Source organism: Puntigrus tetrazona, chromosome 12 (genome assembly GCF_018831695.1).
Source record: "Puntigrus tetrazona isolate hp1 chromosome 12, ASM1883169v1, whole genome shotgun sequence".
NCBI lineage: Eukaryota > Metazoa > Chordata > Actinopteri > Cypriniformes > Cyprinidae > Puntigrus > Puntigrus tetrazona.
The window spans coordinates 8500589-8528512 of record NC_056710.1 but is presented as its reverse complement, the minus strand read 5'-3'; the positions used below and the strand labels follow the sequence as shown (position 1 = coordinate 8528512).

Genomic DNA, 27924 nt, shown 5'->3' with positions numbered 1-27924 from the left:
TCCACGTTTCTGCACTGCGCGCATGCAAGATCCAGGATCAGCTAACTAGCTACACGTCCGTGGTGTCGCATGAAGACTAGGCGCCCCATGCACCATTTCAGCACATTTGAGAGTTTCCCAATCCCTCGATTTGCCTGGAATAGATACTGAAAAAACAGCAGATTTGGTTTTGTACAAAAAAAACCCCGCCTCGTGGGTTATAGCGCAGCCCGCTAGAAACGTCGGCTATTCGAGTTAAAGCCACTATGGACTCGAGAGACACAGCCCCTGATTCGTGGGAACAGGAGGACGATGTTGAGGCCACGGCTGATACCGAGCTTCAGTCCGCCTTCACCGGGCTCAACGTGAACGCTCCGGAATTCGTACCGTCTTTTCTTTCCCGAGGTCCACCGGAAAACGCCACGTCTGATGGTAAACTGTCAACGTTAATAAACCGACTGACAGCGTTGATAAGGTCTGCCCATAAAAGGGCTTTTAGCTGAAAATGTTTATAGCAGGCTAGCCCGGAATATGGTATTGGTTATTTGAGCGCTGTTTTTCATTTCCGTGTAAAGATATTTTTTTTTATCGTACTTAGTCTATTGTACGCTACCTCTTTAAAAAAATGTTGATTTAGTGCACTTGAATACACATTGCTGATCTGTCATGAACTAGTACCCGGCTAGCCTTGCGTGGCCGGTTTAGCCGCAGACTTCACACCAGTATATTTCCTGTTTCATCCCCTTCATTGATTCTTCAAGTAGTAGTTAATATACGACACTAATGGTTTCTGTAATTAAAAAGCGTTACGCATAAATAAATAAGCAGCCTTTTGGTACCATTAAAATGATGTATATTTACATGAAACGAAGACCCTAGTTCTCATGTCAGCCCTCTGCGTTGTTGATGTCACATGACCAATTGTACGATTGTTAATGCTACAATAATAACAGGAAGATGGCTTGCTGTCAGTATTTGTCACTTCTGTCTGTTTCAGGTTATGTGATTTATTCTGTAAATTACAGGTGGTAAAGTTTACACCAACTTTGAGGAAATCAAGAAAATCGTAAATATTAGAGTCAGCCTTTTCTGTTTGTTTTCACCTGTTGGGAAAAAAAAAACAGCATATGCTGGTTAGGTATGTGTTGGAGCTGGGTGTCATTGTTACAATGTAATTATACATTTAAGTGCTGAGTAATATTAATGAACTGTATGGTCAGCGTTGGGATGGGGCTTTGGTTTATGTGTAATTTATTGCTATGTACATGTAACGTGTAGCAAAGACACCTTAAAATAAAGTGTTACCATTATGTTTATTGCACTTCCGTCACAATAGTGATTTAAACAATCGAACTGTCTTAACCCGAGTAACCTTAAAAACACATTTCTAGCATTACACTTAAACGTTATCTAGTCATTACCCCCCTGTGTCTCTGTCCACAGGCACCGATGCAGTGGCCAGTATGGAGATCTCAGAACCAGTGGGTATGTTCATGTTTTTTGGATAGCCGTGTGTCAAGCTAAACCGCTATTCTGCTTGGGTTTTGTGTTCTGATATAGTGTTGCACTGCCACTAATGCTGCTACATCAGCCATACAGAGGGCAACTCGGGCTTGTGACATCAGCACACATGCGCTCATATTACAGGCCTTATTTATCTCTGTACTTACACCTCCAGCCGCAACTACTGATCAGGAGAAGCATATGACAATGTTTCCATGAATGGAGCAGTGCTTGCTTATTTAGACTCGATTCCAGCTGTACGCTTTATGTAAAGCCTACGTTTTCGTACAGCTGCACAGTTTTATAAATCACTTGTTACCTTGCTTGTTCTCTGAATCTGTTAAAAGTAGACAGGACTGCTTTGTATGTGTTCAGTGACCTGTTTAATAGAACTGTCAAAACAATGAATGCATTTCTTAATTGTCTGTGGTTGTAGCTTGCTGAGCAAAAGGGTCTATTATGTTTTTTTAAATTGTTATGCAGCACAATATTTGTAATGGCAATTGTAATATCTTTTTCCTAGGTCTTTAAATCGCTTTAGTTTGCAGTTGTTTCTAACCTTTTTGACTTATAGACCTCCTTTTGTCCAATATGCTGATATATATTATTGGTACTTTAGTTTTAATGAAATCAATTAATAATTATCTATATTTATTGTACATAAGTATATTTAAATATTTTTTATTGATGTTTATTGAGGCCCTCTAGTGGACCCTAGTCCAATGCTTGAGAACCACAGACTTAGAAGTCAAATTTCTACCATCTTTTACTCACCTTCATGCTGTTTCACAATCATATAACTGCTTGTCGTTCTTTTAGATTCTTCAAAAAAGGATGCAAAAGCACCATACGTATATGCTTCAATGCATAGTCCATTCCACTTAATCAGTTGATCATTTTTTTACATTTAAAATAGTTTAAAATGTAAAAACACTGATAATTGATTTCTTCCCTTTTTTTAGCGCTCTTAAAGGGATACAACACTCAAAAATTGTCATCATTCACTCATGCCGATTCCAAACCTGTATATATTGTTTGTTCTCCATAACACAAAAGGAAGACATTTCGAAGAGCTTTGCAAAACCAAAACTGTAACTTGTTGACTTCCATTGAAAACCTTCCAAAAAAATCTTCATTGATGTTTTAGGGAGGAAATAATGTTGTAATTTTGGAATGACACGAGGGTGAGTAAATGATGACAACATTTTTATTTCTGTCCTGCATATGAACACTCAACTCACAAAAATTTCTTCTTTTGTGTTCCATGAAAAGTCATATGTGTTGTACACAAGTCATCATGAATGAGGAGTAAATGCTAACAAATTTGTAATTTTAGAGTAAATTATCTTGTGTCTTGCTTGTTTTTAGGAGGTCCTTAGATGCTTTCTTTAAACATTCCCAGAGATGTAGCTAAATGACATTATTTTACTAATCAGCTGACACAACTGAAATAGCAATTACAGTATTATTAAAGGGCCATGTTAGATAATGAATCATTTCAGTTGTTGGCTGTTTTACTGTGTTTTTTCTGTGTTAACATGGAGTCCTATGTCCATTGAATACAGTCATGTTCATGTGACTGTCTCCACAGCTGCAGTGGAGAATGGAGAGACAGATGCCGCCGCAGTGGAGACATGGGAGCAGAAAGGTGAGCCGGATGAGGAGGAACCGGGAGGTGGATCCTCAGCGGACACAGGATTTGGCGGGGATGAGGCGCAGGATGAAATGATGGAGGAGGATGAGGAAATGCCAACACCAAAGCTGCCTCCTCCTCCACCGGATGCCCCTAAGAAAGAACACGTGAATGTTGTGTTCATTGGACATGTGGGTATGTTAACAAGTTTATAATGCCATTTAGTATTAAAATATAAAATTATATATATATATATATATATATATATATATATATAGTATATTTTTTCAATGTGTGCTTTTCTAGTCATATATATATATATAATATATAATAAATATATATATATATATATATATATATATATATATATATATATATATATATATGTGTGTGTGTGTGTGTGTGTGTGTGTGTGTGTGTGTGTATTATTTTAAATATATTATTCAGTTGATTTATTGCCTGATTTATTTTTCTTTTGTACAGATGCAGGCAAGTCTACAATTGGTGGACAGATAATGTAAGTGAAAGATGATTCTGACTGACATAACTTTCTGTTATACATTATAATATATGATATAGCAAATGCATATTTAATTGTTTTTTATTAAGGTATCTAACTGGTATGGTGGAAAAACGAACGCTGGAGAAATATGAACGGGAGGCAAAAGAGAAGAACAGAGAGACTTGGTAAACAGACAGTCTTTTCACAATATACACTACTGACTATGTATTTATTTGACAAAAAATAAAGTAAAAATAGTAATATTGTAAAATCTTATTCAGTTTTAAAATAACTAATTCAGTTTGAAATCTAATTTCTGTCTGTGATGGCAAAGTTGAATTTTAAGCATCATTACTCCAGTCCTCCCTGTCACATGATCCTCCATGAATCATTTTAATATGCTGATTTGGTGCTCAATATTTGTTGCTAATATTGATACCATTTCGACTTCATGGAAGTTCAAAAGTAAAGCATTTACTTGAAATCTAGCCAATTTGGAACATTATCGTACATCATGTGACAAATGTGAAGTCTGGTTAAAAAGCTTTGTCTAAGATAAGAAAAACGTATGGCTTGGTCAAACTTAGATATCGATGTGAGCTTATCAAAGAGCCATGTCTTTTTGAATGAAATGTTTGCTCTCGTCATGCAGTCTGGGTTGAAATGACACCTCATACATCTGCTTGTCCTTGCAGGTATCTTTCCTGGGCTCTAGACACAAACCAAGAGGAAAGAGACAAGGGGAAAACTGTAGAAGTTGGAAGAGCCTACTTTGAAACTGAGAAAAAGCACTTTACTATTCTTGACGCCCCAGGCCATAAAAGCTTTGTACCCAACATGATTGGAGGGGCATCCCAAGCTGATTTGGCAGTGCTGGTGAGTTCCTCTTTTATTTTCCTCACAGCAGGACCTATTATTGCTTATAGCTTTGTAGCTAAGCTGTGAAATTCTTTGCCAAAGCAAACGCTATTCTATTGAACTGCCTATTTATTAAACAATCCTTAATAAAAATGTATCACAAAATGTTTCTAGATAGATATATAGACAGATTTATTGTCCAATTTAGATCTATTGAGGAATACATCATCAAGGAAACATCATTTTTATTTTCTTCAGGTCATCTCTGCCAGAAAGGGTGAGTTTGAGACCGGTTTTGAAAAGGGAGGTCAGACAAGAGAGCATGCCATGCTGGCTAAAACAGCTGGAGTGAAACATCTGATAGTCCTCATCAACAAAATGGACGACCCCACTGTGAACTGGAGTTTGGATAGGTGAATAAAATAGAGGTTGACTTCTTCACCTTTTTGTTCTCGTATCGATGTTGCCAGTTACTTATTTCACATTTTCTCACAGATACGAGGAATGTAAAGAGAAGTTAGTGCCATTTCTGAAGAAGGTGGGCTTTAATCCAAAGAAAGACATTCACTTCATGCCCTGCTCTGGCCTGACTGGAGCTAACCTGAAAGAATCTTCTGAGCTTTGCCCTTGGTACACGTAAGTACAGTATGTCATTTTCAGGCTACCATGAATTATATGAAATCAAATCAGAGTCACAATTTTTTTTTATAGGGGATTACCATTCATTCCACATCTGGACAGCCTGCCAAACTTCAACAGATCAAGTGATGGTCCCATCCGATTGCCTATTGTGGATAAATACAAGGTTAGCGAAAGATGGTATTGATATCTTGGCTTTAGATGTCAGGTTTAATGACCTGCTTTGCTAGAAGAGCTATACGCCCTAAGTATATCTCACTAAGTACATTTGCATAAGCAACATGCTCCTCAAGACCCCATCTGTTTCACTGAAATATTAAGAGTGTCTTACTGCTATTGTCTCAGTTTCTGCTGATGATTTCCAATTATTTTAATACCACAGCATGAGGGAGTGTTTTGGCAGGAAACTTTCTAGTATAATAGAAGGAGGAAATTGTTTTCTCAGCGGTTCTCTTACCATTGAGACTAAATGTGTGAGGTATTATGAAACCAATAAGCTAAACTAGGTTCTGTGTTCAGCACATGTAATGAGATTGAGTTCATTAAGTTAATTAAACCCTTGCTTAGTTGTCTTGCTAGAGCTAAAGGGTTTCCATCAGATTTAAGTGTCAGTAATTGGATAGAAAGATCTTCAAATTCGCTTTTGGCACACATATAGTTTTTTGGGTTGGTTGCTTTTGGCAACCAATTTAGTTTTTTCTCATAACAATGTTAAAATTAATAAAAAATAAAAATTCTGACTGATAAACCAACTCACACTCGTGGTTCGAAACTGTTTGACATTTGAGAGTCGTGACGGTTGGGTAATGTTCTGTAATGGTGAACTCAAACTACAAACTACTCAAACTACAACATGTATCTTTTTTTTTAAATGACTTGCTGTGATTTAATACCAAAGTAAGAAGATTAAAGTTATTAAATGTTCATTACATTTTCATATCTGTGTTTTTTAACTTTTTAACTTTAAGTGAGCGTTAAATGATGGCAAAAAAGGTGGCAGAAATTAAATATTTAATGTTGTCCTAAGGTGATCGATTAAAGAAAACTATAATGCTCCTTTATAATCTTTTGTTAAGGACATGGGCACCGTGGTGCTTGGAAAACTGGAGTCTGGAAGCATAGCGAAAGCACAACAACTTATTATGATGCCAAATAGGGTAAGACTGTACAAACCAATGCGATGTGTTGCCATCGCAACTGTTATCAATCTTAGCCATTTTCTCAAAATGTCTAAAACGTTGTTCTGGTTTTTCTGCTTTCAGCACACGGTGGAAGTGTTGAGCCTTCTCTCTGATGATGTGGAGACGGATTACGCTGGACCTGGTGAAAACCTGAAGCTCCGGCTCAAAGGCATCGAGGAGGAAGAGATTCTCCCAGGCTTTATCCTATGCAATGCTGAGAACCTCTGCCACTCAGGACGCACTTTTGATGCCCAGGTAAGGACTTCAACACTGACAGGGAAAACGTTTTTGTTTAGTTATTTCGTTTTGACATTTTTTTTCTTTGTTCTTGTTCACAGATCGTCATTATCGAACACAAATCCATAATATGCCCAGGTTACAATGCTGTATTACACATCCATACCTGCATAGAAGAAGTGCAGATAACAGTAAGTCATTCTGAGTGCATTTAGATATAAAAGGTGTAAAAACAAAAACAGAGCTTTATGGTTTGATAGGCTAAAATATATTCCTAATAACCTCCGCAATTAGGCATTAATCTGTCTGGTGGACAAGAAGACTGGAGAAAAAAGCAAGACTCGTCCACGCTTCGTCAAACAAGACCAAGTATGCATCGCCCGTCTTAGGGCCGCAGGAACTATCTGCTTAGAGACTTTTAAAGACTTCCCTCAAATGGGACGTTTCACCTTGAGAGACGAGGGTAAGACATTAAGAAAACGTGACAGATCAAACACTGTTTTCATCCCAATGACAGATATAATGTTCTATCTAAATACTAAAATTGAAGATTTTTATGTTGTCTTTTAGGCAAGACAATCGCAATTGGCAAGGTGCTTAAGTTGGTACCTGAGAAGGACTAAATGCAGATAGAAGGAGATCCCTGGTGCACTCTGGGATTGAGGAGGATGCAGTGATGTGTGCCTGCCAGATGTCCTCCAAACTGCTCCATCTTCCCACTGTGGATCAGTCTAAGAAAATTACTTTGGAAAAAGGACATTATCAAAGTGACAGTATCAATTTTAGGAAGAACATTAATATAGAAAGACAAGCTAAGTGTGACAGCTTTCTCATATTGAGAGCTCAGCTATGCCACTCATGTAGCCCAACTTTTAAAGCCAGTTTCTCTCCACTGGTACATATTCAATCTTAAAATGGATGCAATTTTCTTTTAAGGTATTGGCTTTTTAAGTTCATGATCAATATGAGAGAGGGAGTCTTGGTATCATCTGTTTTGAAAGGTTAATGCCATTACTGTGTCCCCCATTCAAACATAACGCTCACGTCACCCCCATTAGAATGCAGGGTCTCTGGTTGCATATCACTTTATAACAGCATCATTGGTGGTTAGAGACTTCTGACTGTTTCATTATGGCATGAAGGGGGTCCATACAGGGTCTAAGCTTGCCAGCACCCTTGCTCTTTACCTGACAAGTACTGCAAGAGTCGTGATTGTCAAGATCAGGCCGTACAAGAGGCCTTGGTCCTTCAAATAAAATGACACTTATGTAGAGATTTAATCATGCACAAGACAAATGGATGAATTTGTTACTGTGATGTCATTGCATAACAAATGACAAATGCACCCATGTGGTTAAAAAAAAAAAAAAAAAAAAAAAAAAAAACTTGTCACATCAGATGGTGTAAATTCTGTACACTCCTGTTGGGGATGTAAACATCAAACTTCCAAAAAATAAAACACTAAAATGACTTAAAATGGAGAACATTTGTGTTCAGTGTTCTGGAATTTATGTTGTAGATTAGCAATTCTAACTGAAAGGCCAAACGGGCACAATTTAAACAGAAAAATGGGGAAACGCTTTTATTCTAGATTTATTTATTTTAGGAAATTTTTTGTTGCCTACACTTAATTTTAGACCATTTAATTTGGAAACATCTGTATATTTCTAAACATCTGCAAGAAATTAAAATGTTGGTCTGTAATAATTTGAATAATACATAATTGTATAATTATGACATAATTATAATACATATATATATATTTTATATTACAAATATATATATATATATATATATATATATATATATATATATATATATATATATATTGTTCTTATATAAATGTATATAGTATGTCAGGGTTAAGCAAGAAGCAAGAAGTTACGGATTTAAATGTTGTGCAGCAGGGAAAGGAAATACTCATGATTGCTTCTTGAAGTGAAACATTCCATTTCCCCATATATTTTTCAAAATAAAAGTTCTTGTGACGTTTACTTGGGAAATACGCATGCGCTCTTGACTTTCTTCACACACGTGCAGCATGGAGTCCCCACGAGATGGATTGGAGCTCGATCGGTCTCAGGTAAACCAGAAATATTTGATGGTTTGCACCTACATATTTCTTTAATCATAGTAATTTTGTTATGTGCTTGTATGTTTACGTGTTGGAGGGAATCTTGTAAAATTCAAGTCACAAACTAGGCTGCGCTTTGGCTAACGGCCATAGCCAAGCACCCAATTCGCGAAGTATTTCACATGTAAATATGTTTACTTTGCTTTTGTTGTTTAATTAACGTATGTGCTTGATGCGTTTGCACTAGTTAAGCTGTAAAATTTGGTTTCTGTCTTTGTAAAATGTTTCATGTCTTTGGGTATTAGGGCGTAAGCTAACTTTTGGGTAAGCTAACTTACTACAGTTTGAAAGACATTTATTTTATTTAATAACATGTATTACAGGTAAATAAAGCTGCACAGGCATTACGGGCATATCTAAAGATGAACTCGTCCCAAAAGCTCTTTGAAAATGATGGCCAGGCCATCTCTCTACTGTTAACTCAATGGAAAATCCCTAGAAAGGAGCAAACCATTCGCATGTAAGTATTTCAGTGGGAAATATTATAATAGTTTGAATCCACAGCTTTAGAGAAACTTAAGATAATAATGCTAGTATTTTTTTGCTCTACAGTCCTTTACCCAATGGGCTGAGGACCGAATCAGGAGACGTGTGTCTTTTCACCAGAGATGAACCCAACATGACCTCAGAACAGACCGTGAGATTCTACAAAAAGTTACTTGCGTCGAAAGGGGTCAAAAATACCATAGAGGTATTGGATTTGGCTAATTGGTATAAAATAAGTAAACTTTTTATATGCACTTCAGCAAACCCTTTCCTTCTGTGTCTGTGCTGGTCATGGGTTAAAAAGTGCTAGAGTAATTCATAGTGTATCCAGACGAGTCTCCTCCTCTATTGGAGCTTGTCTCTACAAACTTTGAAACAATCATGACTTCCGAACAGGTCCACTTTATGTGACCGTGTATTATAAAATAAGGCGCCATCTTGAATGTTTACAGCTATGTTTTTGTTGTTAGGTGATTCCCTTCAAGGTGTTAAAAACTGAGTATAAGCCCTTTGAAGCCAAAAGGAGACTCCTGGGCAACTTTGATTTGTTTCTGTCAGACGCACGCATCCGCCGCCGTTTACCCGCGCACATCGGAAAGCATTTCTATGAAAGGAAGAAGTGAGTTTGTTTCTTACTCTAAATATATGTACAAGAACAAATATTGACAATGGTGTTTATTTATTTTTTTTGTTGTGACCACATCTTTCGTTTTGTAGAAAATCTGTTTTTTGTAGATTCTTGTAGTTTTATTTGGCTATCAGGGTTGTCAGTCATTGTAAATGGCATTGATTAAAGTTCTCTCTCTCTCTCAGGGCTCCTCTGTCGGTGGATCTAGAGTGTAATCAACTAGCCAGAGACATGGAGCGCCTCATTCAGGGCACAAGCCTATCTGTTTCAAATAAAGGCTCTTGTTGGTATGAACATTGTTTCTCTTCTTTTTTTTTTTTTTTTTTTGTAGTACACTGGGTTGAAGCAAATAGCATGAAAGGTTGAAGCACTACAGCAAACCATTTCCCGCTCCATCACAGCTGGAAGTGGGTTAAAACAGTGCAATAATAACTCATAGTGTATCCAGACGGGCGTCCGTATCTGTCGGATCTTGTCTCTACAGACTATGATACATAAGTATTTATTAACTTATTTATCCCCCTCCCCTCCCAAATGCTTTGACCTGATTGTGTGGTTTATCATTACAGCATGGTACGTGTAGCGCATTCTGGCATGACAGCAGATGAAATAGTTGAGAACGTGATGACAGCCGTTTCCACCATCTCCTCGAAGTTAGCATTGGTAAGAGTTTTCTTTTCGCAGTATCGCTCACTGTTCATTTTCTTTGCCTAATCTCGTTTTAAACAGGATAATGCACGTTTCTGTTCCTCAGGTTTTGACCTACAATCTGTACTTTTGTTTCAGACAGGAAAAAACATCAAAATCATCCATTTGAAGAGTCAGACCTCGGTCGCGCTGCCCATCTACACTTCTGATCTGAGTCACCTCGCGTTGGTGGAGGAGGCCAGGAATGAAGCCCGCGCCGCAAAGGTGAAGTTGCTTAACAAATGCAAAACAGATATGCGGCCAAAAATAGGTTTTTGCAAAATGAGAAGTCATTAGTTTTACCCTTTTAATTTTTTAGGGAGCTCAAAAGAGGAAGAGAGAAATGAAGAAAACAGAAGTGTCAAAGCTGAGAATTAAACAAACCGAGGAAGAGAAAGACAGCGAAGAAGAGGAAATTCCACAGCTGGTGCCTATCAAGATGCCAACCAAAAAACCAAAACAGATGGTCAGTGTCCATCCAACAAGGGACATATAACTGTTATATTTAAACAGCATTTGAACATAAAGGTGTTGTACGTGTGATGTTTTTTCTTAATTCATTTTTTGTTTTTGCAGACCATATCTAAAAAAGGACTGAAAAAAGTACAGAAGCCTGCTGCCGGCAAAGGAATAAAGAAAACTGTAAAAGACACAAAACTGAGGAAGAAAACACCAAAGGTCACCGCACGTGATCTAAAGAAAAAAGTAAAAAAAACTAATAAAATTAAATTGTAAATTGCTATCTCATCCTGTTAACAGTTTGTGGACATATATGGACAGAAATTTGTATTACGTGTTATAAGGTTCATGTGAGCATTTTTTATTTCTGATGCGTGTGAACAGTCAATTAAAAGATTTCTAAATCTGACAATCTTCTGCAACTTTTTAGTGAATTTATTTCGGTGAAATATGACTTTGGGTTTGTCAGCTTTGATAATACAATGTTCTGTGTTCAGATGTGGTCAGGGGACAAACACTGAAGGTGCTGTATTGTGTAGTATGTTGTATCCCGATGGGAGTTTATTACAGCCCAATGAGCTTGTAGCAGGAAAATAAAGAAACTCTAGAGCACCATCACCAGTCTTAAAAAGAAAAAAGCCAGATTATTCTGTCACAGCCAAATCTTCAAATTGATGGCATAAAGTTTGTGGGTGTAACATCTGAGGCTGAGATTGCTTTCTTTTATGGGGATTACATTCCATGAACTGTGTAATGATAGCTTTCATGAAGACTCTGCCCGTTATAGTAGTAACTACATTAAAGTGTTTTTTTCTTCAAAATTTCAAAGGAGAACCGGATGAACACTGGGCCAAACTGCACAGAAATTACTCAAAAGAATGATTCAGAAAGTTAAGATGACGTAAACTTGGGATTTATCTCAGAAATGCTCTTTTAAAATGAAACTTGGTCAGCTCATTGGTCATGCTCTTTGTCGGTAGGGATCATACAAAATTTGGAAAAAAAAACATCTCGTAGGTCACGTTTTTTACATTTGTCTTTTGCACTTTTGAACAGTTTAGGTGTTTATGGCTGCAGAATCCTTGAATCCTTTTTTTTTTAAACTTCTGAGCCATATTTATGACTCGTGTACATTCTCCTCTTTGTCTTCTTCCGGCTCTGCATTGCGCTTGCTGTACCTTTGGTGCTTGCAGCTATATTATATTACATGTATTTGAAGAGCTGGGTGTTGTGTTGGACCAGCTGCTCTTCTGTTTGTGCTGTTGTTTCTGGTATATGTTACATGGGTTTGGTTTGGGTTTATAATGGTAATCTTATTTAGTTGTTTTATGGAAATTCTGGTCTCCTATTTGGACTCATCTTTTTGAGACAAGCTTCATCGTTCTGTCATTCTGACGGTGTTACGTTTCCTGGATGTACATCCCAGGTTGATCCCAACGAAATCAACAGTCTTCTCAGGAACCAAATAGAAGGCAAGTAAAAAAAACAATTGCTATGCTACCAGTTAGTCCCAAAGACAGTGCATAGATATAGATATTGTTAAAGGAATAATGAAATCAGTTTTGGAACAACACGAAGCTGAATACATGACATGATTTTCATTTTTGTGTGAAAATTTCAGATTCCATTTTCCATTCAGAAAGCTATTTAGAAATAATTTAGAATTTAACTATACAGACCAGATCAAAGTGAGTTGATGTTTTATTTTGTATGTGCAAGTTTAGAATCGTCAAGATGCATACTATGGATCAGTGTGATTTAAGTGAAGATGTGACTGTTACAACTCCAGTTCGGGACCATGTATCAAGAGACCCTGGTTTTTGGACTTACTACCACAAACCCATCTTCGTCTTGATCGCTGGAGGGCTAGCGTTAGCTGCTGGTTTTGCGATAATCCTCAATTCTAGTGGAATATTTACTAGTAATTCTACAGACACGATGACCGTGGATGATGAAATGGGCCCATTGTGTCTTTCGGTTGGGCTGATGTTTGCTGTGCTCGGCGTAGTCTGGACATTGATCATAAAAGAAAATGTCAAACACAAAAGGCGGATGATCTAGAATTACAACAATGTCACGTGGAAATTCTCTATGTAATTATTACTAATGTCGAACATTTTTATTTTTACTTGTTGATGTACGATTGTTGTCATTTTGACTCGTGTGGGGTGTGTTTTGATGGTCGTTTATCTTCATGGTTGTGATCCTGATAAAGCACTCAGATAAAAGCATTACTTTATTGCTCAACATGAAGGTTTATTCACTGTAGCGTACTTTGAACATCATCTGTACAGCTGCGCGTCATGTTTCAAGCGATGTGTACTTTTAGCACTGTAGTTTCTGGACAGACGAGCTGCAGTCTAGTGATACAATTAAAAAAAAGGACACTAATTGATTGCGGATATGGAGATAAAGCATCCAGGAGTTGGTCGTTGTAAATGTGCGTTTTGGTTTGCTGTTTTTCATGACATTTTTGGACTTTTTGTCCTCCTGGTTGGTGTGTTTTGGGACATCTTTTTCCATGACTTTTTAATTTACGCCGGGGCTGTGATTATTTTCCTGAGTCTGATCTGGTGGGTGTTTTGGTACGCTGGTAACATTGAAGTGCCTCCTGAAGAGCTGGAGGACGACATTGCTCAATACAAACGCGCTAAAGGAATTTCAGGCGTTATGCGTAAAGTCTCCAGCAGTCTTTCCAATGGATTGAGGAATTCCTTCAGGAGAAGTGGAAGAATCAACGCTCAGGCTGAAGGCTCTCAGCCAAACAGCACGGCCAGGGCAGATCGACCTGTTGCTATTGCCATGAGCTCCTATCTGAATACACCACCTCCTGGAACGACCAACCATCTGAACCGAGATCCTTTAGTGATATAACGTACAGGTAACTGTTTTAAATGAATACTTAGCACTAAAACCAGTCATTTTCCATCTCATTATCTATAAGCATGATCTTTTATTTGAATGATCATGCAACGTGTGGGCTTGTTAATCATTTATAGCATTCTGGTCTTTAGGTGGGCCGCTATTGGCCAGGAGACACAATCAAATAAGACTTATCTATCTTCTGTACCACACGCAGCAAACTTTGCACAGCCTTCAGTGTCAGGCTCTGATTTGCCTTTTTATTCCCACAGTGCTCTGCAGAAAGACCCTCCTCTTCACAACTGCATTCATGCTGCCTAGAAATGAATTAATAGAAGCGCTTTAGAGATCATTAGGATCGTCAGTGTTTTTAGCTACATTTCTATATATATAATTGTTAATATATACATTTATATAAAAAAATATGTAGTTGAATCTACTTTTAATCCAATTGAACTAAAGCATGTTTGTATTATTTAATATAATACCCTTGTAAAATATACTTGATTTTTATTGTTTTCATGTTGTGTTTTCGTGCTTTTTGTATTGATATTTCATCACACTGTAAGCAGTGCTGGCTTTTATGTGTTTATAGCAATATCGGGAAAATATATTATTTGTCGTGTATACAGACTTTTGCAATTAAAATAATTTAAGAACATACATTTATCGGTCTGTTTTGATTTTATTTGAAAGGCCACTATTGAAAGCAATTGGCAAACTGTAAAAAAGGATGATTAACTGATTGAATAAAATGATAACATGAACTGTAAAAGACTTTGGTTAACAGGAAGATTCCATATATGAGAACAAATTTAATATTTATGTTTACAAAGTTTATAACGTTTACAGTAAAACTGTTAAATGTAAGATTTTCACAAGTAAAAAAATGACACATGGTATGTTAATGTTTTCTGTTTCTTGTTTTTTGCTATCATTTATGTATTTTAAGGTTTTATGCCGCAACGTATGTTTTTTTAATGTTTATTGCAAAATGTTGCTGTCAGTGTGTGATACAATGATGGTGTTTTGTGTTTATATACCTTGAATATATTAGTATTTACCCCAAGCTTGTGAAAAAGCTATATTTGGGATACTTACGTTTGATTCTGCATGTGTAATTATGGTGGTTGTTGTCAGTATGTTAAAGGTACAAAAAATTTAGTAGCATGTGGACTTTATAGGCTTAAATTGTAATATCCTAAAAATAAATAACAGTTTTACACTGTAAAATTAACAGGTTCTTTTGTAAATATGGACAGCTAAGTTCTGAGAGCTGCCGCTTTCATCTGTAAAACTTTTTTTTTTTTTAAATATTGAAACATTTTGTCACGAGAAAATGTGACTAAAATTTAAACTGATTCCAATGTGAGAGACAAAAGCGCTGATGGCTCAGGGACATCCCCTTTTTAAGACATATTTACATACTGTGGTATAATAAAAAGTTGGGTGCTGTGTAATTTCAGTGACTTTTATCACCTCAGGGGAAGATGCTTCTCTTTTTATTGCTGCTGTACGTTATTATTTATGCTGAGGGAAAATGTGCAAAGAACTATTATTACGATGGACTTCTTGAGGAATGTCAACATTGCTCCATTAGATGCAACTCTCCACCAATTACTTGCAAAAAATTTTGTACCTCAAGTAAGTATCGCTTTTATATCTAATTTAAAATATGTTCATTTTTATAACTAAGACTTGTGTGTGTGTGTGTGTGTGTGTGTATATTACATTTTACTGCCCTGATCAAGCTACATAACAATACTCACAATTTATTATATATTTAATTTAATATGTAATAATAGAACATTTCTTTCTCTCTCTCTCTCTCTCTACTTGAGGATATAAACTAATTTGTCTTCTGAAATACATGTGTTATATAAATGCGTAAAAATAGCTGTTTATGATTTTCTTTAGGGCAGTACAACATAAAGCCAAATGCAATTGTCATTATTAAGAATAGCAGTTTTAAAAATGCTTTTATTTAAATTAAATTATTTAAACTCTTGTTATTTCTGCAATTGTTCACTTATGGGTAGAACTGCATGATGAAGTCCACAATGTTTTATGATTTCAATCTCTTATTCAGTACCTCACTGTGTCCTTTTCAGTCCCAGAAAATGAAGTTGAAAAGAATCAAAATATCCGTTTAATTTTGATCGTGTTTTTTGTGTTCCTGGGAGCTTTCACAGTACTCACCATTATTCTGCAAGTTATACGCAGAAAATCCTGTAAGCCCATCATGAACAAAGGTATATTGCTGCAAGACTTTAATAGTTTTGTAGAAATATGTAGATAGTCGTATACATGCAATATAAATGTCATAATCATAGGACATGCATTTATTTTTAGTTTATTGTACTTGATGTTATGTGTGCCATTATTAAAACAAGTACATTATTTCATTTAATATGATTGATTTGTATGTCTAAATATGCTTAATCTAGCAGTCATTGTTTTTATGGTGACAATTATTGCGTGGGAAGCACATTTTTAAAAAGTCATTGAAATGTCACACAGTGATAGGTCAAGAACACAAGAACGACAGCGAGAGAGGCTCGAATGCCACAGAGCAATCTGAAGACACGGATGAAGCTACAACTTATTTGCCTGAAGGACTGAACCAGGATCACTACAACTCCAACCTGCCTCTTCCTTCCACCGAGGAAGGTACTACACTGCTGGTTACCACAAAGACTGTGCAAGCTTACCACTGCACACCTGTTATATAGAGGAGGAGATCACTGGAACTTTCACAACACTGCACATCATCTGGTGAAAGACAGTAGTGAGGATCATATCACCATTACTCTGTCACGACTGCAGGATGCAATAATAATGAACACAGTATGGTATCTGACTGTCAGAATGAGTATTTCAGCCTTATTTAGATGTAAGAATTATCTGCAATATTAGAATTGATAAAATATTAATTTTTTTTTACCATACTTTGTCCAAAAGGTCACCACTTTTATGCGTATTTTTGAATCAGTGCAAACCCAGTACACATTTATGCTGTATCTTTGTTAAATTAAAATGTGCTACTTCAATTATGAAGGCTTACAGTTTGTAAATATACTTAAATAAATAAATAAATGCATGACATTTATGTAATAAGTTCTTAAAAGAATAGTTCACCCATTTTTAGTCTGCCATCATTTACCCTTTTACCCCCTGCCCCCAAATTTTATCCTGTATTTACTGTCGCTGTATGACAAAAATGAACGTGAAGGTTAGGGAAGTTGTCTGTTCCCAGCATTCTGCCAAACGTTTCCTTTTGTGTTTCTCATAAGAAATAAAGTCATACAGGTTTGGAATTACACCAGGGTGAGTAAACGATGGCACAGTTTTCATGTTTGTGTGAAACGCGCCTTTAAATCAGATTTTAGACTACACCATTGACGTGAATTCGACTTCAAAATAGTTTTTTTGATAATTTTTGAAATTATTAGTCTGTGTAAGTTTGACGCACGTGACTATGGTGCTGTCACGTGACACCAAGGCAATGTCATGTGACTGAGACGAGCGCCGTGCAGTGGCGTTAGCTCCAGTTAGCACGATGATACAGTGTAACTCGGTAGAAACAGTCATCTCGTGATAAACAGTAAACCCTTACGATACTTTAGAAAACAGAGGATCCATAGTTGTGATGCATTAAACGGCTTTAAAAAGTGATAGTGTTGTCTAAGCTAGGCCTCGGCTGTACTGTAACGTTTAACTGCTCTGCAAATGAAACCATGGAGAACAACCCAGAATGTAAACAGTGTTGTTAAACATATTTTGGCCTTAATCTGATACTTTTGGGGACCTACACAACCGGGATTCATGTCGCTTGCTAAACAGTTTGATCTGGAATTTCAGAATGAACGGTGAGTTGTAAATCTGAGGTGATGGATTCACGCTCATGCGTGGTTTATTTAACGTTATATGCAGCACATTTATTGTTATCTAAATATTGTTTGTAAGGCAGCCAGAGGTTTCTAATCAATACGTCTGTGTCACTGTGTTGTGAATATGCAGAGCCTAAATGTCATGCATATTTAAAGAGCTAAATGACACGACCATTTAAAAATGCAATAAAATTTAACTTAAATTTTGATAACTTAAAAAGAGTAAATCTGATCGGGCTGTATACATATCTCAATATCTACAGCTGCTGTAACGACCTCATAATTTTGTTGTTTTGATGTTACTATGGTGGGCTTCATTCAGGGCAAATCAAAAGGCATGAAATTAATTACAGTATGTATAACATTATGGTGAAAGATTGATGGCATATATATATATATATATATATATATATATATATATATATATATATATATATATATATATATATATATATATATATTGTATATCTCTCTCTCTCTATTTATATATATATTAAGAAGAAACACATCAATATATTCAAACCGACACTGTCTACACCATTAAAAACAGCTTGTGCTTTTCTGTGCAGTCAATCGTTTGCCATATTGTTAATCATTGTTGTTAATTTCATGCTCTCTGGTTTTTATGTGTTTATTTTGAGTGTGTTTATGCTGTTAAAGGCGGTAAACTCAGCCAGTAATATTTCAGGACACTATACCTTACAGGCGCACAGCAGAATGACCTGAAAAGACAAAACTTGTTAGAGAGACTTCTTGATGCAGTTAAACAGGTAAGGTGACATTGAGTAGTTTCATGACTGCATGATAAATAATTTTTTCCCAGTGTTATCACAAAACATTTCCTCTTTGACAGTGCGGGCTTGGAACATGAAGAGAAGTGGTTTATAGGCTTTACAGCGGCTAATTATAACTCTAGAGAGACCAGGACAACTGCATCTGACATGATGTACAAACATTTTATCACATTTTATTTTGACAGTCCACTTTAGACATTCTATTAACTATGATATTTAGCAGACTAATTTTGTAATGACTGCTAGTCGACATGTAGTTGCAAAGTTCTAAAGTTGGCTATCAAAATTACCAATATGTTTATTCTTGACAGCAATTTTACACTTCAAATATTGTCAAAATGCTCAAATATCTGTTTATCAGCTGATGTTTTGCCTCTTTTTGTGGCTATTTTGCCTTTGCCTTTTTATGAACAAACACCCCAGCGCTCCATAATGCCCTGTTGAGCCAATGCCGTTTTATTTTGAATGCGGAAAACCTACATTTACCAGCTGTTGTATTTTGTATTTGTATTTAGTGAGTTTAGTGCTATTAGTCGAGCGGGTTATTAAATATTAATATTTATCTAGTTGACCATTAAGCTACGCCAGGGGTCTGTGGGAAAAAAAGCTATAAAATTAAATGCCATTTTCAACTGTTGGAATAACTTGTATTTTGAATTATACTATGGTTAGTTAAGGGGCGAACATGATTTTTTTTTTTTTGAATCAATTATTGTCTCCTCAGTGCCAAATTCGCTTTGGTGGCAGGAAGGAGATTGCCTCGGATTCCGATAGCAGGTGCCTATTTAGCCTCTTTATTTAGAAATCTGATTAATATAAATGGTTGGATTAAGCCAATGTGTGTTTTGGTGTTTGTAGAGTCATATGCCTGTGTGCCCAGTTTGAAGCGGTACTTCAACATGGCTTGAGGAAAAGTCGCGGTTTAGCCCTCACAGCAGCTGCCATTAAACATGCTGCTGGATTTAGCAGTAAAACTGAAGCAGGTACTGTAACTGATTCCATCAAATAACGGCCATCCGGACCCTCATTTTTTTTTTTTGCCAGTCATATTAATTGATGTTTGAACTTCAGAAAGAACACGCTTACTTTTTTTTTTTTTTTCTCCAAGCTTTTACTCATTGAACTCTTTGCTCTACTTAATGAGTTTGTCTTAGTTGGCACCCCTGAGACATTGCCAGAGAGATTTCCCTAGTAACAAAGAACACGTGGTGTTTTGGGTTGTCCATAGAGGAAACAGATGTTCATAAGTGCTCATACAGGAAAACCAGGTGCTGATACTGTTTATGAAACCAGATGGTTATGCGACAAACCTTGTAAAAAATGGCAAAAAAGAGAAACAAGGTTTTTCTGAGGTTAGTTTTTGCACCTGCTGTGGTTTTGAGCTGTTTAAAATTAACAACAGAACTAAGAGTGATACTATGAATCAATGCTGTGTAATTTTTAGCTTTTGCAGAGTAGAAAGTTGATTGTCACTCAGAAAGTTGTGGGGATTTTGAGTGATGTTCATTAAGCTTGAGTTTCTGTTGTAAATAATGTACTTGATGAACTCCACTCGAAACACACTTGATAAAATTCATAGCTGAATGAGTTCACAGGTGTATCTGTAGTTTTATCTACACAAAGTGTTCGCATCAAACTAGTTGTGACCAGTATTTAAAATGTATATCATAGTAAAAGCGATTTCATATGCTTGAAATCTTGTTGTTGACATTTTAGTGGGTTTCATCTATAAGTTAAGTTAAAAAATATAGGGTGTATTACAAGGCATAATAGATTTTTATAATGCATTATACATAAAGGTTTTAAATAAAGTGTTACCAATATTTCTTGGACCTCAAATATGCAAACTGGAAAGATTTCTTAAGGGTCACGTGACTGAAGTAAAGGCTGCTTGAATAAAGAATAAAGCTGGAAATAAATAATTATTATTTTTTTATTTAAAACTATAATAATGTTTCATAGTATTACAGTTTTTATTGTATTATTGATTAGAAAAAATGCCTTGGTGAGCGTGTGTGAATATTTTTGTGAAAACGGTCACATCTGAACCCACGACCTTTTGCAGCCCGGATATTTACCCACGAGTCCGCGACACCATGTATCCTGCAGTAATTAAATGTCAGAAGTATAACCTCCTGAGCCCCTTGCAACCCATTAGAAAAAGTGTCATACAGACAGCAGACCAAGTGAAATGCAACATTGTTTTGATCCAGACTCGCGCAGAAACCAGCGCCAGATTAAAAATATCTAAAATATCCAGAGGAGACTAAAACTGACATAATCCTAGAACTTTTGTATGTTTTTTTTTTGTGTGATTTTTATTTCCTACGTTCTGGTTAAACAGTTGCCTCCCTTTTTATACAACTTCTACAATATTTTCTATTGGAATTTTCTACCATGAGGAACTGAAAACATTAACATGCTGGTTCATACATGCATCTATTGTGTATTGCAGAGCTGACGTTCTGGTTTTTTGTGAAGGAGCACCTCAACCGGCATGAGTTGCAGCGTTTCTACTCTCTGCGGAATATCACGTCTGAGCAGGGCCGGGGCCGGGCATGGCTTCGTTGTGCCCTGAACGAACACTCGCTGGAGCGCTACCTTCACATGCTTCTGGCAGACCATGCCCGCCTTAGGTCGAGACACCCACCAGTCACGAATGTGGACGCGTTCTGTTATCGTGCCTTTCGTTGTTATTCTCTACAAATCAGTAAACATTCTTTAATCTGCCCCATATTTAGTGCCTTCTATGAAGACTGGGCTTTTGTCCTAGATGAGGAGAGAGCCAGTATGCTGCCCACCATGGCTGCCGGTAATATTTAAATGAGATATTTGCCAGTTGCTGTCTCGTAGCCGTGATTTGTAGTTATGCATCCTTCCTCCGCGCAAGTCTGAATTCAGTTTGTGTCAGCAGGGCTCAATTCCATACTGTTTGCCATCAACATCGACAACACGGACCTAAATGGCCAGGTCCGTGGAGGGCCATCTGTCTCCCACCTGCTGAAGGAGTCCACACAGGGCATGAGCAGTTTGTGGAAAGAGTCTACTCAAGGTGTCAGCACTCTTTTGCGTGAAATCGGTACCGCCACTGCAGTGGTTCCTGGTTTCATCCCTCGCTCAGATGCTCCATCAGACCCTCTGCCTGTCCTGCCCCGCAGCACTTCTGCAGGTACTTTTCACATACCGTAACAGAAATTCATACGAACTGTCAGAAATATGCAAACATTTTACTTTTAGGAATACGGCTTGTCTTTTGTAGCCGCAACCCCTGAAGGGACAATTATCTGTGCCTTAGAGCTGCATGTTTTATTTTAGAGTGTTAATATGTACCCTTAAGGACATGATATACTCTTTTTCGTGCTATGCTTGGGGGTGAAAGGAAGTTGTACCTGAAATACCTGAACTGTGCTGTACTGTCGTCTGCACCGTGTTTAGACGAATGCGTAAATATGTGCTGCACCCTTTCCTCTCAGTAACAAAATAAACACAAATGAGAGCAGTTAAAAAAGCATCTGATCATAGCGAAGTGGAAATGTTTTAATAAGCTCAGATGCATTCCATGACATAGACAGCTAGGATCCTTACACAATCAAGGCTCATCAGAAATCATCAAAAAAAAAATCCATGTGACATCAGTGGAAAACCACAATAACCACTTTATTCAACAATTTGCCTCCTCTGCATCACCCTGTAGTGCCATTTCTGAGAGTATCACATATGTAAGCAACGTATGTACACTTCCAAAATGGATCTGTAGGTGGAGGAGGATGGGACGGATTGTTAAATAAAGTCATTTTTCTTTGCGCACACAAAAAGCATGCTTGTAGCTAAAATTACGGTTGAACCACTGATGTCCCATGAATTCTTTGACGATGTTCTTGCTACGTTTCTGAGCCTTAATCGTGTTAGGATCCTTGCTATCTATGGAGGGTCAGAGAGGTACAAAAGGAGGGTGGGTAAATAATGATAGAATTTCTTTTTCGGGGGTGAACTATCGCTTTAGTTTGATCTAAGTAGTAATGTAATAAAATTCAGACATTAAAATTCTGTAAAAACCTTATTGATTATGTATATTTTGTACAGGCAAGTAGATTAAGCTAGAATATGAAAGCAAAACACCGAACTCTTAAGTGGATTGCTTTCATATTCGGGCCTCATCTGCTTCCTATGTAAACTATGCATCGGTAATCCAGATATTACTGAATTTCATATTAAAATATAATTTTTTAAAATATATTACTACAAATATATTAAATATATTAAGTGTTACTACAACATTTTGTTGCACGGTTTAATAACTGAAAATTGCAATGGAAGCTAAATATAGATTAACAAAAACATACATTTTATTTACATTTGTGTTTTTGGTTTGAGAGGTGATCTAAATATTTGCGGCAGTGAAACATGAAAAAAATGACTTTTGTTGCAGTTTTATAGATGTTTTGCCCTCCAGGTTTTCGAATTGGTCACGTGACTAAAAACTATGGATAGTGTTTTGTGTTTTTTTGAGGCTCTCCCTCATCCTTACGTTAGCTTTGAGGTGTCATTTAGTCACCCTAATATTATTCGCCTTTTAGATTCTGGATTAAGAAAAGAGCGAAGACGTAAAAAGAAGATCACAAACATCATCTCCTTTGATGATGACTTGGACGCGGGTGCAGAAGATGAGGACGAGGCTGGTGAGGACGTTGTGAGGAGTCTCAGGAAGAGTACGGTGGGTCATATGAGTTCTGAGGAGGCTCTGGACCCTCTGGACTCCACCTCTCCTGTTCATAACGGCCTGATTGAGTCTGGGATCGTGAGCTGGGCTGAAACACCCCCGCAGAACGGAGTACTGCCTGATACCAAGAGCATTGACAATGAGGAGGAGGAAGAGGACGATATTTATGGAAAGAGCAGGCCGAAACTGCCAGAAGAGGATCATGGGAATGGGGAGCAGTGAGTTTACTTGACAGTTTGCTTTATCTGTTAAAGGGATAGCTAGCCCTTTAATCAACACCAGAATGTAATGAGACGGAGGTTGTAATTAACTTGAATTGACATGAGCATTAATATTAACTTTACAATAAAACTATTGTTTAAAGTTATTTGGTTAATAGTTAATAGTTAATATTAACATTTAAGATGTCAATATCATTATTATCATCAAAACTAATTTTCACTGTATCAGCTTATTAGAATGATTTCTGTAAGATCATGTGGCAATGAAGATTAAAGTAACGGCTGACTTAAATGTCTGAGGAATAAATTACATTTTAACAGATGTTAAAATAAAACGTTTGTTTTAAACACTTATTGAGATGAATGTATTTTCCTGTGTTTCTGAACAAATTAACACAGCTGTTTTGAGCATGTGACATCTTTTAAAAGCACTTAAAAAAAGCTTACCTAGCCCAAACTTTTGAATGAGTGCACGCTTATATAGTTGTAACCTATGCATACTGTAATTACAAACAACTAACGTAACCTAAATCCTATAGCAAGCACATGTTGTTAATTAATATTACTTGTGGAATTACATTACAACAACGACTTATTATAATAAACTGTTCTGCTCTGCATAGGATGGTTGTTGGGAGTTTATCCAGTGTTTCCACATGGAGTCCAAGGCAAATCATCACCGACAATGACAACGACAACTCCCACATTCTCATACCTCTGGCCCCCAGCGAGCCCTACACACAACAAGGTCAGAACCTGACATGTTTTCACAATCTTGCCCACGTATTTGTGCCAGGCTTTTATTTGGCTTTTATTATTTTATTTGCTTTATATTTTGTACATTTCAAAACTTAAAATATAGCACTATGTAAATGTGTGTTATGTGTAGCTATGGCACTGGCATGGAGAAATCAGCTATTTTTGTGCTTACAGCTGGCAGTTCAGTTGAGAATGTTGAATTTCATGGACAGAAGGAGAGCTCAAGTCCACCAGCTGACGGCGAAAAACAAAGCCAGCTCCAGTTTAGGTATCTGATACAAAAGAACACATTTTTGTAAGATTTCTATTAGTGAATTTCTTCTTTGAAGGCCGATGCTTATTAACTTTTGCTGTCTCAGCATGGAGCCAGACTTGCCAGCACAAACTGTGACCAGTGTTTTGCCGACCCCTGGCCTTCCCGAATCCATGACCGTCGGTGAGTTGAGCCAAAATAAACCCTGTCTTTGTTCATCTTTGTTCAAAGACCTTCTTCTGGTTTTTTTATTTTGTTTTTGAAGGTTATACCCTTACAGGAACAAAATTGATACCAAATTTAAAGGAATAGTTCACCCAAAAATAGATGACAGTAATTCATTTTTTTTGTTTAACTATATATATTTACCTCATGTTGTTTCAAACCTCTATGCTGTGTTTCTGTGGAACACAGTTTGAAGATGTTCACACAGCTCTTTTCAATACAGTGGCCAAGCTTTAAAAATGTAAAGGGAAATATCAGATTTCTTTTTATTTGAAAAATGATCTGCAAAATGTTTGTATTTGCAAATGATCAAAAGTGAGAATAGACATTTACATGGTAAGGAAACATTGCTGTTTCACATATATAATTTTTTTTTGTTAACTTTCTATTTCTCAGATTCAGTAAATCAGCATACTAGATTTCTAAAGACTGATGTAACACTGGCTACTGAAAAGTATATATATATATAATTTGTTCAAATGATTGAGATTTGATCCCAAAAGTTTTATTAGTTTATTTATTTTTGTGTGTCAACAAGCCACTTTTGTTGGAGTTTTAACAGCCTGTGGTCACTGGTCGCTGTGAACTTTGAAAGAAATGCAGCAGACTGTTTATAAACAACATGAAGGTTAATAAGTGCTGATAGAATCATTCTTTTAAATTTGAGTAACATTGAACCGTTCCTTTTAAAACTACACTTTTTGTGTATTTGAGCTTCATTTAAAGCATTTAGGTCTTTGAGGATTTGGTCTGTGGACAGATGGCATCATTGAGGTAATTTGCCTTGACTACAGCTCTGTTGTCTAGTGGTTTGGTGCAGATGTGATGCCGTTTTAATCATCGTTTAAATATTGGCCATATGACTTTGCCTTTGAAAACATGACTTTGAAACAGGAACGATGGTGATCTAACAACTTTCAGTTTTCATGCTGCTTAGACATGCTATGCTTGTAAGGACAGACATAATTTTGAACTTAAGTAGGATTTCTATTCCTGCATACTTCCTCTTTCCAGGTGAGGGCACTGTTGTTTCAGTGTGAAATACTCTCACGTTGTTCCTCTTTCTCTCTCTGTCTTTTGTCTGGACATAACTCTATGATGGGGCTGGAGGTGACTGATCCAGTTATACTTCAGCTTTCAAAAGTAAAAAAGGAGAAAAGATGAAAGCAAGAAAATGCAGGGTGCCCAAATCTTCTTGTGCTCTCAGACATGAGTAAAATTCAATTTCAGATCAAACACGGCTTTCTCTATATGCCTTAATAACCTATTAACTGCTATGTAATTATGCATACAACGAACATTACCTTTAAGACATGAAAATGCTGTTTTATCCTTAGTTTCGTTTTTATGAGCTATAAAGTAGACAGCTTTTTGACCTGTATTATTATATGTATGTTCATTTATATGCTGTTTATGTGGTAATTTTAAGGTATTTTGCACAAGTTTATTATGCAGAAACAACTATAAGTAAGCCATTCTTAAAAGGATACTCCACTTAAAAATTATAATAGTTGTTTTAGATAAGGTAATAGATTTTACCTGAATTTCTATCTTCCTGCAAAATACAAAAGAAGGTATTTTTAGAACCCCCCCCAATTCAGTAGAAGTCAGTTGTAACCAGAATGGTCTGAAAAAATGTCATCTTTTAATTTGCACACAAGAAGAAAAGTCATAATTGTTTGTAATGATGGAATTTACATTGAATTAACTGATTGCAATACCTTTTTGCTTATAACCAGGGGTGTATTGATAGTACAATGCATGATCTATCAAGGTACATAATTTTTAAAATTCATACAAATAAGGATGATTTTACCAGTGTGAAAAAATAAAATAAATAAAAATAAAAAATAAATAAAAATATATATATATATATATATATATATATATATATATATATATATATATATATATATATATATATGTAGTATAATATTGTAGCTCATAATAATGCAATTATAATAAAACTTTTTAAATGTATTTAATTAGTGACTGTCTAAAATTATTCTGTATTTTCAACAGGGTAGCAAAGGGGCATTTCTGGAAACTTAGCAAAAATATCCGAAACTTTTAAAAAAATCCTGGAAAGTGTCTGAAGTATACCGGAATTTTGTGCATCTTTGAAAACCCTATTTTTCAGCTAAGCATAATCATTATTTTTCTGTTTTGTTGTTATTATTACCCTGTGCATCGGGCATTAGGACCAAGACCAAGCTTGTTCTGGTCCACCAATTTTAGCATTTTTACGAATAGCGCTCTCTACAAACTTTATCATATGTCTTCTTGTATCATTAGAGTAACCCTTTTTGTGAGATCAGGATCGATTGAGATCAGCATGTGTATCGAACCGAATGGTGCCATAAGTGTATAGTTACGCTCCTTCTTGTAACTCAAAGCTGCAGGTTCAATCCCAAGCAGGGGTGACCCCATTGCGCTTTTATGCAGACACTTAATCCTAGGTTACTCCAGAGGGAATCTCCATGCAGATAATGCACCGTAAATAGCCTTTGATGAAAAGCCCGTGCTAAATGTGAACCAGTGCCAGGTGTCTCAGTCTGCTGTCTGTGAACCTTGCTTTCTGGGAAGGAAGTCAAAGCTTCGCCTCCTGTACTTGCCTGCTTCCTCTAAGGATTACAAACATACTTGGATCATCTCACACTGGTGTGTTTCTCCTCCTCCAGATGAGGGGCTCTGGGAGAGGGAATGGGCTCTTCTGCAAGAATTCTCCTCCAGATCTTTCACACACACTTCTTTGCTGCTGTGTAGCGTGACAAGTGCATAGTGCAGCACGTATTTACAATCCCTTGTGTGCATGAAAAGGTCTTATCAACAGATTTGTTTTGTAAATTTTATTTTCTATATACTTTCGTAGTCAGACAGTGCCTAATAAGCACACGGGGCAAAGTCTTTATTAGAAAACATGTACATAACGCTCTAAAGTAATTGATTCATTGAATATTAGCATATTATCTCAGCGTCTTTGCTGACTACTTACAATTAGGGATTGCTGTTAATTTGGTGATGATGTTAAAGATTTAGCTTATAAAGACAGGAAGCCAGTTTCACTCACCTTTTTGGTCTCGCGCATACGACAAATAAAAAAGCATTTTAAAGCAGCTCGTAGGCAGTGTGTAATATTGGAGTCCCTTTAAGGCAAGTCACTTCACTCCGTGGCCATCTTTGTAATGCATCTCGCACAGCTATTTAAGTCATGCTAGTACAGCTACTATCTTTTTGAATAGGGAAACTTCAAATTCTGCAAAGCTGTTCACTC

The 27924-nt window shown here is 36.6% G+C and overlaps 5 protein-coding genes and 2 non-coding genes across 10 annotated transcripts in view; all 7 read left to right on the top strand.

Annotated features, from left to right (window-relative positions):
* Positions 1-38: 38 nt before the first annotated feature.
* Positions 39-8013, top strand: gspt1 (G1 to S phase transition 1). Its single transcript, XM_043253923.1, has 14 exons — positions 39-411; positions 1423-1464; positions 3074-3310; positions 3599-3632; positions 3725-3802; positions 4313-4493; positions 4734-4888; positions 4971-5111; positions 5187-5280; positions 6191-6271; positions 6377-6550; positions 6634-6723; positions 6827-6995; positions 7103-8013. The coding sequence occupies exons 1-14, from the start codon at positions 246-248 to the stop codon at positions 7153-7155; spliced, it is 1695 nt and encodes a 564-aa protein (XP_043109858.1). The 5' UTR covers positions 39-245; the 3' UTR covers positions 7156-8013.
* A 446-nt stretch (positions 8014-8459) lies between these two features.
* On the top strand, positions 8460-11335 carry rsl1d1 (ribosomal L1 domain containing 1). The gene is made up of 9 exons (XM_043253924.1): positions 8460-8615; positions 8990-9126; positions 9219-9357; positions 9623-9771; positions 9966-10067; positions 10350-10443; positions 10567-10692; positions 10787-10933; positions 11044-11335. Exons 1-9 carry the CDS (start codon positions 8574-8576, stop codon positions 11200-11202), a joined length of 1095 nt encoding a protein of 364 aa, XP_043109859.1. The 5' UTR covers positions 8460-8573; the 3' UTR covers positions 11203-11335.
* LOC122355887 lies at positions 9404-9533 on the top strand. Its single transcript, XR_006252259.1, has one exon. It is a non-coding gene; the product is annotated as a small nucleolar RNA SNORA55 (small nucleolar RNA).
* Positions 10148-10278, top strand: LOC122355888. Its single transcript, XR_006252260.1, has one exon. It is a non-coding gene; the product is annotated as a small nucleolar RNA SNORA55 (small nucleolar RNA).
* A 1994-nt stretch (positions 11336-13329) lies between the features above and the next one.
* Positions 13330-13800, top strand: LOC122355801 (transmembrane protein 238-like). The gene has a single exon (XM_043254353.1). The coding sequence runs from the start codon at positions 13330-13332 to the stop codon at positions 13798-13800; it is 471 nt and encodes a 156-aa protein (XP_043110288.1).
* A 1447-nt stretch (positions 13801-15247) lies between these two features.
* Positions 15248-17110, top strand: LOC122355061 (tumor necrosis factor receptor superfamily member 17). 2 transcript variants are annotated; one of them, XM_043253017.1, is made up of 3 exons: positions 15248-15432; positions 15972-16040; positions 16309-17110. In XM_043253017.1, exons 1-3 carry the CDS (start codon positions 15279-15281, stop codon positions 16518-16520), a joined length of 435 nt encoding a protein of 144 aa, XP_043108952.1. In that variant the 5' UTR covers positions 15248-15278; the 3' UTR covers positions 16521-17110. The 2 variants fall into 2 exon arrangements, with proteins under 2 accessions (XP_043108952.1, XP_043108951.1); XM_043253016.1 differs by having other exon boundaries at positions 15249-15432; positions 15900-16040.
* Positions 17111-17298: 188 nt separating this feature from the next.
* snx29 (sorting nexin 29) overlaps positions 17299-27924 on the top strand; it is a 93983-nt gene continuing 83357 nt past the window's right edge. Inside the window, exons 1-11 of one of the 3 annotated variants that reach the window (XM_043253993.1) lie at positions 17299-17657; positions 18384-18448; positions 19197-19249; positions 19331-19455; positions 20928-21108; positions 21214-21284; positions 21387-21641; positions 23050-23410; positions 24037-24161; positions 24347-24440; positions 24532-24608. In XM_043253993.1, the coding sequence (XP_043109928.1) occupies positions 17651-17657; positions 18384-18448; positions 19197-19249; positions 19331-19455; positions 20928-21108; positions 21214-21284; positions 21387-21641; positions 23050-23410; positions 24037-24161; positions 24347-24440; positions 24532-24608 (1414 nt within the window). In that variant the 5' untranslated portion in view covers positions 17299-17650. The remainder of the gene's footprint in view (positions 17658-18383; positions 18449-19196; positions 19250-19330; positions 19456-20927; positions 21109-21213; positions 21285-21386; positions 21642-23049; positions 23411-24036; positions 24162-24346; positions 24441-24531; positions 24609-27924) is intronic. The other 2 variants (XM_043253992.1, XM_043253994.1) reach the window with 2 other exon arrangements.